General features: G+C 46.4%; 1 protein-coding gene across 1 annotated transcript; it reads left to right on the top strand.

Annotated features, from left to right (window-relative positions):
* Positions 1-1470: 1470 nt before the first annotated feature.
* On the top strand, positions 1471-2631 carry LOC121776119 (probable carboxylesterase 18). The gene has a single exon (XM_042173262.1). The coding sequence runs from the start codon at positions 1527-1529 to the stop codon at positions 2535-2537; it is 1011 nt and encodes a 336-aa protein (XP_042029196.1). The 5' UTR covers positions 1471-1526; the 3' UTR covers positions 2538-2631.
* Positions 2632-10137: the final 7506 nt, after the last annotated feature.

The following is a 10137-nucleotide window of genomic DNA, read 5'->3' as shown; positions in this document are numbered from 1 at the left end:
CTAAATACAATCCATGAGTCTTTGCATTAATTTGATACTTCCTCCGTCCCTAAAGAATATGCACTTTGGGTTCGGCATGAGTTTTAATGCAAAATTAGAAAAGTAAGAGAGGTGTAAAGAGAATAAATAATTAAAGTATTGTTAATGGAGAATAGGTACCACCTCATTAGAGTGAAAAGAGTTTTCAAAATTGGAAAGTGCATATTCTTGTGGGACGGATTAAAAAGGAAATAGTGCATATTCTTGTGGGATGGATGGAGTAATTCATAATATCAATTTATGTATTTATTACGTGTATTATTAGGTGATGTTCAGTTTCTAAGATAAAATAATATCAAATTATAATATAGGATTGAGTTCTGAGATTATTTTAGTCATAATGAGTTAGCTATAACTAATTATCCCATGAGAATATCTTGGATTGAGTTATCTCATGAACCAAACACACTACATATTTAATCCCGAGATACAATCTTGCAAACCGAACACCCCTTTAGGATATATTGTTTTGTATAATAAGTGGAGAGAGAAGATATATTTTTATATATTGACGTAAAGAATTATTTTTTTTAAAGGAAGAAAATATGATATTTTTTTGAAACAAACTAAAAAGAAAATTGAGATATATATTTAGGATATTATTTAATTATTCTTGAGTGTGAGTATATGTTTTAAAATTCTCTCAGTTAAGATTTACTATGAGTCTATGACATATAAATATAACTAATTTTACTCGTTATTCGTTGGAGAGATGATTGCATTCCCTATTGTTATCGACATTGAATTTTATAATAAGTGTTACCTCTGTCCCACAGTAGGAGTCCTATTTGGATTGGACACATGTTTTAAGAAATGTAAAAAAAAAGTTGATTGAATAAAAAAAAGTTGATTGAATAAGTTAGTGGAATGTGAATCTTATTTATATATATTAGTTTTATAATAAAATGTTAGTAAAATAAGTTATTAGAATGTGGGACATACCTACCATAAAAGTGAAATAAGATTTTTATTGTGGGACGGACGAAAATGACAAAATAAGACTCTTATTATGAGACGGAGGGAGTATCATATAATTTACCGTATATTTATTCTTTTATATGTTATATAATTCAGGATCATTTAGAGTAAAAAAAGTTAATTTTCACTGTTATATTTTAGCTTGATCAGCCCAATTCTAATAAACTAGCTCGAAATCCAACATCTAAGGTAAGGATCATAAATTTTTAATACATGAAAATTACAACTCAATCAATTAGCAATCGATTAGGCCACAATGTGAGTAGAAAGGCCGGAGATCCGGCCGGCCTAATTGTATTTTCAGCCGATACTAATGGAAGGTAAAATTAATGAAGAAAAGTGTGTTATTGCGATTGGTGGTTGGTTGGACGACAGGACAGGTAAGATTTAAATACTCGTAGTGCAAAAAAGCGTGGGCCCCTAATATTTTCACCAATAAATTCAACAACAGCCTTTCCCTACCCTCCATTAGCTCGATCGAATTCGAAATTGATTTAGGATTTTGGGTGATGGCCAAATCCGCCGCACACCACCCTCAGCTCCCCCTCAAGACCCGCATCAGCCTCTTCTTCCTCAGCGCCGTCACCGACGCCACCATGCGCCCCGACGGCACCGTCAACCGCCGCCTCTTCTCCACGCTCACCTACCTACTAAGGGTCCCACCCTCCCCCTCCAAGCCCCGCCACGGCGTCACTACCTCCGACGTCCCCGTCGACCCCTCCCGCGGCCTCTGGTTCCGCCTCTTCGTCCCCCGCGACTCCTCCGGCAGCCTCCCCGTGATCGTCTTCTTCCACGGCGGCGGCTTCGTCTACCTCTCCCCGGACTTCAAGGCCTACGACGACGTCTGCCGCCGCTTCGCCAAGGCGGTCCCCGCCGCCATCGTGTCGGTGAACTACCGCCTGGCCCCGGAGCACCCGTACCCGGCGCAGTACGACGACGGGTATGACGTGCTCCGGTTCCTGGAGGCCGAGCGGCGGCGGATCCTCCCGGACACGGTCGACCTGTCCCGCTGCTTCCTGGCAGGGGACAGCGCCGGGGGGAACCTGGCCCACCATGTGGCTCTGCGGGCTGCACAGCGCGCAGAGCCACCAGGTGAGCTCAGGGTAGTTGGAGTGATCGCAATACAGCCCTTCTTCGGGGGAGAGCAGGTCCGGAAATCGGAGATTGAGCTGGAAGGGGTGGGTTTCGTTGTCAACTCAGCCCGGACGCAGTTCATGTGGAATGCGTTGATGCCCCGGGCGGACCGCGACCATGAGGTCATCAATGTGAGCGGGCCCAACGCTGTTGATATTTCGAGTATTCGTTTTCCGGCCACCATGGTGGTGGTGGCGGGGTTCGACTCGCTAAAGGACTGGCAGATGAGCTACTACAACTGGCTCGTTGAATCCGGGAAAGAAGCTTATCTCGTCAACTACCCCAACATGTTCCACGCGTTCTACATTTTTCCGGAGCTTCCTGAATCTACGCTACTCATTTCGGAAGTCAAGAACTTCATCTACAAACTATCTAACTCTACCTAGTTGAAATTCACCATGTACTATCACTCTTTACTACCACATTATTTCCTGATGTACTCTTTTTTTTTTTAAATAAAATTGAACACCATGAAGTGAAGGTGGAGAGTGTAGACGGGACCCTCAAACTCAACCTGTCCATTTCAATCGAGCTAATAATACTATAATTACTTAATTAGGGATATAGACAAATTCATACTCTATCGCATAACTGAAATAGTTACAAAACCGTCCAGTCTCACCACATAACAGGAAGGTGCAACAAGGTGTACAAAAGGCTCTCAACAAATTACCGCTTGCGTCCCTGATCAGACCGCCCCCTCCCGCAGCACCCGACGTTCGGTAGAAAGAGCCATCAGCATTGAATTTGATACCACGTGTACCTACTCATTGTGTTTGTCATTGATGGTTGGGCGAATTTTTGATAGTAGTAAATGCAGGTAATGAATATAGATCACGACACAAGGAATTACGTGGTTCGATTTACTGAGGTAAATCTACGTCCACGGGAAGAAAGTAGGGCAAGATTGTATTGCTTGATCTGGTTTTCCAGCTTACAAATACAGACTTGCTATCTGATATTTAATGTCTCGACCCCTCCTCTATCTGATCTAAGTTCTATTTATACATTGAACTAAGATCGTGGCTTGCATCACCACTAACTAGGTCGTGGCTTGCATCACCACTAACTAGGTAGTGGATGTCGTGGAGGTCATGAGATCCTGCATGGGTCCACTATCTCTTTGTTTGGTCCGCTATCCTGCATGAGATCCTGCATGAGTTGACACCACTAAATAGATCGTGTAGTGGAGGTCGTGGAGGTTCTGCATGAGTCCACTATCTCCCAGTTCGGTCGAATACTGAGACCGAACTTCTGAACTATTGCCGAGCAGCTTTTGCCGATCTGAGAGTAGAGCTTGATTGGTCGGCTTTTACCGAGCTGTAGGCTGGGGCCGAACTCTTTGGTAATGCGGCTGGGGCCGAACTCTTTGGTAATGCCGAACTGATACTCTTCCTTGGGCTTTGGGCTGATGGGCCGTCACTGCTATTGGGCTTGTTTAGTACGTACTCCATCACTACCCCCCCCGAAAAGCGAAGTGAATCACTTCGGCGAAGCGAGTCACTTCGGCATTCTGGATAAAGGTACGGGGGAGGCTGACGTCAGGGGACGTGCCTTGCGCGTGACTGCATTAAATGCGACAGTAAAATCCGGCCGTTGAATCCTGAAAAGGTGGGATTCGAAACGGTGCGATGATTTTGAAATCTTCTCCGAATCTGATAAATACGTCCTTTCTTCATCATTTGAATACTTTTGCTATTGCTTCTTCTGCCTTCTCTCTCTTTTGCGCAAAAATTTCCTTCCACTTTCAAGAATTTCTTCAGAATTTCTTCAGACTTTCAAAGAGTAAGAACCATGTCTTCTTCTTCTTCTTCTTCTGAGTCAGGTAGCGGTAGGAAAGGGGGTAAGGGGTCTTCTAGCCGGAAAGAATCCGGGGAGAAGACCGTAGAGTATTTTCACAGCATCTTGAGTAAGGATACTGTGATATCCTTACACGAAAAATATTTTTTTCCTGGGGGGAAGGTTGCGATTCCTGACGACCTTCATAGGGCTGACTCGCCGCCGGAGGGTTACGCCACCGTTTATGAAGCCGGCTTGGAATGCGGGCTTCGCTTCCCTCTTCCCCCTGCCTTTGTAGAGCTGCTAGATTTTTTTCAACTCCCTTTAGGTCAGGTGACTCCGAATTCTTGGAGGCACTTATCGGCCTTTGCTGCCGAACTGCGTAGGCTAGATAAGGATCTGTCTCTGAGGGCAATCCTTAATTTTTTCCAGTTTAAGAGGAAGGGATCTTGGTTTTACTTGATCCCTTTAAGCCCTTTAGAGCCTTTTGTAAAACCAAGTGGCCAAAGTGGCAGCATCGCTTCTTTTTTTATAATAGGACAGCGGCTCCGGGCTTTCCCTGGAGAGGGCCGAAGTCCGTGATTCCTCATCCTCGGTTAGAACCGTTGGACGAGCTCGAGGGCGAGCTCAATAAGATTCCTATGATTAGGAAGCAGTACCTGGAGTCTGAGCTCGTCAAGGGCGACTTCGTGTTCGACTCCTCGTCTTCGGACGAAGAGACTGAGGGTGAGGAATTCTTTTTTATGCATTACTGCCTTGACGACGAAAACTAACCTTGTTTTCTTGCTTTTTGGCAGTGAACTTGCTGAACAAGATTAGCCGCAAATCCTCCGAATCTAAGGAACCGGAGAGGCCGAAAACCAGCAGCTCGGCGTCTGATGCCGAGAAGAATCCGAAGAGGCAAAAGACCTCTTCGGATCCAAAGAAGCCGGAGTCGACTTCGGCAAGTAGGAAGGGGAAGACCCAGAAGCCCCCAAGAGCGCCGGAGAAAGACGTGGTCTTGGCTCCTCCTTCGGAACATATCTGTGAGCCCTTTTTATGGCCCACGGACTTCGCCGAGGTGAATTCTCTTCTTGATTTTCTGGCCTTGCTTTTTTTTCTGTATTTTGTGTGGCCCCTCGGTTGACTTTTTCCTTTTTCCATTTTCAGAGGAACGATATGCTCCAAGCTCGTCGCCGTTGAACTCTCCAAAGCGTCCAACGATTATGCTGAGATGCAGAGGAAGTTGGCGGCTGCTCGTCACCAGGCCGAACAGGCTAAGGCAGACTTTGAGAAGGCCCGAGCTGCTAGGATCTCGGCCCAGGATGAAGCCCAGTTTGCCAAAAACCAGCTCGTCATCCAGCGAGAGCAGACGAAACGGAGGGATGCTGCTGCCGTGGTTGCCCAAGGGGAGGTTCTTCGTGCTTTCGTGGAGAAACTCTTTCTGAGCAATCAATTTTCGGCCTTTGTCGGTGATCTGCTGAAACTGATGACCGATAATGCCGAGCAGGGGCCCGAAGTCGTCCTGCCGCTGTACGGCCGAGAGATAGCAGCTCGTCTCCAGAGTCTGCCGCTCCTTGAGGAGCTTGCTTCGTCCTCGGTCCTGCTTTCTGCTGACCGAGTTCGTAGTTGCCGAGCTGACCGGGATGAGAATATGGAGGCTATCTTTGCCTCCTTAGGGCCAGTTTCACCCGCTCCAATTTTCCACGGAGAGGGTGAAACCGAGCAGCTTGATCAGCAGACCGGAGACAGGCAGGCCGAGCAAGAGGTGCTGCTGATCGGTGATGGGGGCACCGAGCAGGCTGGGGGGAGCAAGGAGGCCGAGGCTGAAGCTGAGGCAGACAAGGAGAAGGAAGCTGAACCTCACCGAGGAGCCGGAGACGAAGCTGGCGGAGTATGATTTCGTCTCCCTTCTCTTAGTTTAGTTTCTTCCTTGTTGTAAAATGGCCTTGAAGCCCTCGTGTAAAAATTTTTTCTTATGAATGAAAAAATTCTTCTTTCTGCACTTGTGTCTTCGTATAGCTTTTCGTACTCTCTTTTACTCCTGTTGTGGTTTACTACCTGCTCAGTAAACTGAAATGCCGAACTGACATAGGCTGCTTTGTATTCTTAACTCTTAAGGAGCTGGAGGTACTTCACTGGAAGCGGCTGTACTCTTCCGCTTTAGACGAAGCTGAGAAAAAAGCCATAGCTGACCAGATGAAGAATGACGAACTCTTGGCTTGTTTAGTGAAGCTGGAGGCCGACAATAAGGACTTAGAGTCCGAAAAGAAAGATCTGGAGGCCGAGCTGAACACTGCCGTCGCTGAGAGGACTGCGTATGAGGATTTCATCTGCAGGCGCGGGGGAATGACCATCTCTGAAGTTCAGGAACGAGTTGACGAACTGTGGGAGGAATATCACGTACTCCGGAGGAACAATGCGCTGGAGAGCTCGGCTTGCCAACAAGTCGTGAAATCATTGCGGCGCTGGGCTTCTCGGTACGACATCATTCTTTCCCGGCGTCCCTCAATCGAGAGATTCCTTAGGCATTTCCCGCCAACAGATGATCGCACTCCAGCTCAAACCCCTGATTCACTTGCTCAAAACCCTACTCCAAGTCAGCAACGAACTCAGGAACAGCCGGAAACGTCAAGACGAGAATGGACTCAGGAGCAACCGGAAACGTCAAGACAAGGACGGACTGAAGTTCGTAGAGGAGCTGTGATTATGAGTGAACAAGATCAACAAATGCTTCGTGAAGAGACTCTTCGCCGCCGAGGTGCTAGAGCTTCCCGGGCTCAGGGAAGAGGCAGTAGGTCGATTAGAGCATCTCGTCGACCTGCTTATTCTTCAGCTGCCGAGAACGCCCGAACTCGGCTTCACGAGGATTTTGTGAATAGATGGCTCAACTTTAGCAACCAGGGACAGTAGAATAGTCCTTTGTAATAGCGTAACGTCTTCTCGTATGGCAGCGGAGTTGTATGCCGAACAAGTTTTAATAAATGAAATCTTCATTTCGCTTCTATCACTGCGTATTTACAGCTCAGCGAAAAAATTTCATCGTGCTCGTCCTCGGTCTTATGAAGTAAACTTCTTTGACCGGACTCGTCCTCGGTCTTATGAAGTAAGCTCCTTTGACCGGACTAGGTCCTCGGTCTTATGAAATAAACTTCTTTGACCGGACTCGTCTTTGGTCTTATGAAGTAAACTTCTTTGACCGGACTCGTCTTTGGTCTTATGAAGTAAGCTCCTTTGACCGGACTAGGTCCTCGGTCTTATGAAATAAACTTCTTTGACCGGACTCGTCTTTGGTCTTATGAAGTAAACTTCTTTGACCGGACTCGTCTTTGGTCTTATGAAGTAAATTTCTTTGACCGGACTAAGCTTGTGTCCTAATTTGGCGAGTTTTATCGCTCGGATCGGACTTTCCCTTGTCCTAATTTGGGGATCGGACTTTCCCTTGTCCTACTTCGGCGAGTTTTATCGCGTGGATCGGACTTTCCCTTGTCCTAGTTCGGCGAGTTTTATCGCGTGGATCGGACTTTCCCTTTGTTGCAGTTCGTTTCAGACGAACTGCTTGTTTCTTAAGCTGAATTGTGGTCTTGTATCCTCCTTAGAAGCTTGGACTCACAATCGTTGGCTTATATATGTTCTAAAAAGGGGATCAGCCTTCGAAGAACAAGATACCTCAGTAACATTTGTAAGAGACGACACGCATATAGACAGACAAAACGCACATAGACAAACATGAAAAACAAGTAAAAAACAAAGAAAGCACATACCCCTAGGACCGAACTAGACACAAGACTGACTGACCGGACTGTCTCTTACAAATGGAACTTCTTGAGGTTGGAAATGTACCATGTTCGGGGTACTTGTTCTCCTGACATGTGAGTCAATTTGTAAGACCCTTTGCCGAGGACTTCTGACACCCGATATGGACCTTCCCATGTGGGTTCGAGTTTGCCCAGCTTTTCTGCTCGGCTTACTTCGTTGTTTCTCAAGACGAGATCTCCCACTTGAAATTGCAGCTTTTTCACCCTTTGGTTATAATACCGGGCTACTTGCTCCTTGTACTTGGCTGCTTTTATGCAGGCCAATTCTCTTCTTTCTTCGGCCAGATCTAGTTCGGCTCTCAGTCCGTCATCATTCATTTCTGAGGAGAAATTTAGAGTTCGGGGACTGGGTACGCCGATCTCAACCGGAATCACGGCTTCAGTGCCGTACACCAGACTGTACGGAGTTTCACCGTTGGAGGTTTTGGGTGTAGTTCGGTAGGACCATAGGACTTGAGGGAGATTTTCTACCCATTGTCCTTTGGCTTGTTCTAACCGAGCTTTTAACCCTTTCACCAAGATACGGTTTGTTACCTCCGTTTGTCCGTTTGCTTGTGGGTGGGAGACCGAAGTGAACCGCTGTTGAATATTCAGCTCTTGGCACCAATTCTTGAATGTCTTGTCGGTGAACTGAGTCCCATTATCCGAAATGAGGATGTGGGGTATGCCAAATCGGCACACTATGTTCTTCCAGACGAAATCCAATGCCTTCGAGCTCGTTATCGTAGCTAATGGTTCAGCCTCCACCCACTTCGTGAAGTAATCCACGGCAACGATAAGGAATTTCATTTGCCGAGGAGCTTGTGGTAGTGGTCCTACTATGTCTATGCCCCATTGCATAAAAGGCCAAGGGCTTTGCATAGCACATAGATCGGTCTGCGGCATCCTTGGGATATTTGCATGAATTTGGCACTTCGTACATGTCTTGACGAGCTGCACTGCTTCTTGTACCAAAGTTGGCCAATAATATCCCCATCTCAGAACTTTTTTAGCGAAAGCTCTAGCTCCGATGTGGCTACCGCAAGATCCTTCATGAACTTCTCTAAGGATGTAGTCCGTCTCTTCTGGTCCTACACATCGCAATAACGGTTGAAGGTAGGACTTTCTGTATAGGACTCCTTCATGAAGTTCATACCGAAGTGCTCGGCATGTGATTTTCCGAGCTTCTCTCTTATCCTCGGGCAGTTGTCCTTGATCTAGATACTGTAAGATCGGCGTCATCCAGTTCGGCGAGCTGGTTACTGAATGTACCTCAGCTTCATCAATGCTTCGGTGTAGTAATTCATCCACCTTTGAGCTCGGATATGAGGCCAACTTACTTAAAGTATCTGCTCGGCTGTTTTCCGCTCTGGGAATGCGGATTATCCGAAAATAAGAGAAACTTCGGCTAATGCTTTGCGCTTTGTCCAAGTATTTTTTCATCCTCTCATCTCGGGCTTCACTTGTACCCAGCATGTGATTCACTATGACTTCTGAATCACAATGGATTTTGAGAGATTTGACAAATAGACTTTGCGCTAATTGAAGTCCGGCAAGGAGGGCTTCGTATTCGGCTTCGTTATTAGTAGTTGGGAATAAGAACCGAAGTGAATAAGTTACCTCGTGTCCGTCGGGAGCGATAAGTAGAATACCAGCTCCACTTCCCGTCTTATTCGAAGCTCCATCTACGAATCCACTCCAGCAGTCCGGCGGTTCTACTTCGGATTCGTGGGGCTGTGTTAGTTCGTCATTGGCAGGATTTTTCTGTTCGGCAATAACAGGGATTGCTTGATCGAACTTTGCTTCTGCGAGAAAATCTGCCAAGGCTTGTCCCTTGATGGCTTTCCGAGGTAGATATTCTATTGAGTGTTCTCCCAACTCTATGGCCCATTTGGCGATTCTGCCTGATGCTTCTGGCTTGGTCAAAACTTGCCGAAGTGGCAGATCGGTTAAGACGCATACCTTGTGAGCATAGAAGTATGGCCGCAGTCTCCTTGCTGCATTTACTAACGCCAGAGCAATTTTTTCCAGAGGTTGATACCTTGTTTCTGGACCTCTTAATGCTCGGCTTGTAAAGTAGATGGGAATCTGCTTTAGGCCTTCTTCTCGTACAAGCACCGCGCTAATGGTTTGATCTGATGCCGCTAAGTATAAGAATATCACTTCGGCATCTGTTGGAGCAGAGAGAATTGGAAGCTTGGATAAATAACTTTTGAGCTCGTCAAAAGCCTTTTTCTGCTCGGCTCCCCACTCAAACTTTGGTGCCTTTTTCAACACTTTGAAGAACGGCAGTTGCTTTTCGGCTGCTTGGGAAAGGAATCTATTCAGTGCGGCTAGACATCCAGTTAGTCTTTGCACATCATGTATGGACTTCGGCATCGCCATGTTCTGAACAACTTGAACTTTTGAGGGATTTGCCTTGAGTCCGTCC

The sequence above is a fragment of the Salvia splendens genome, chromosome 18, assembly GCF_004379255.2.
Source record: "Salvia splendens isolate huo1 chromosome 18, SspV2, whole genome shotgun sequence".
In the NCBI taxonomy this organism is placed as follows: Eukaryota; Viridiplantae; Streptophyta; class Magnoliopsida; order Lamiales; family Lamiaceae; genus Salvia; species Salvia splendens.
The sequence above is the reverse complement of the archived record's forward strand: the minus strand, read 5'-3'. Positions and strand labels throughout refer to the sequence as shown.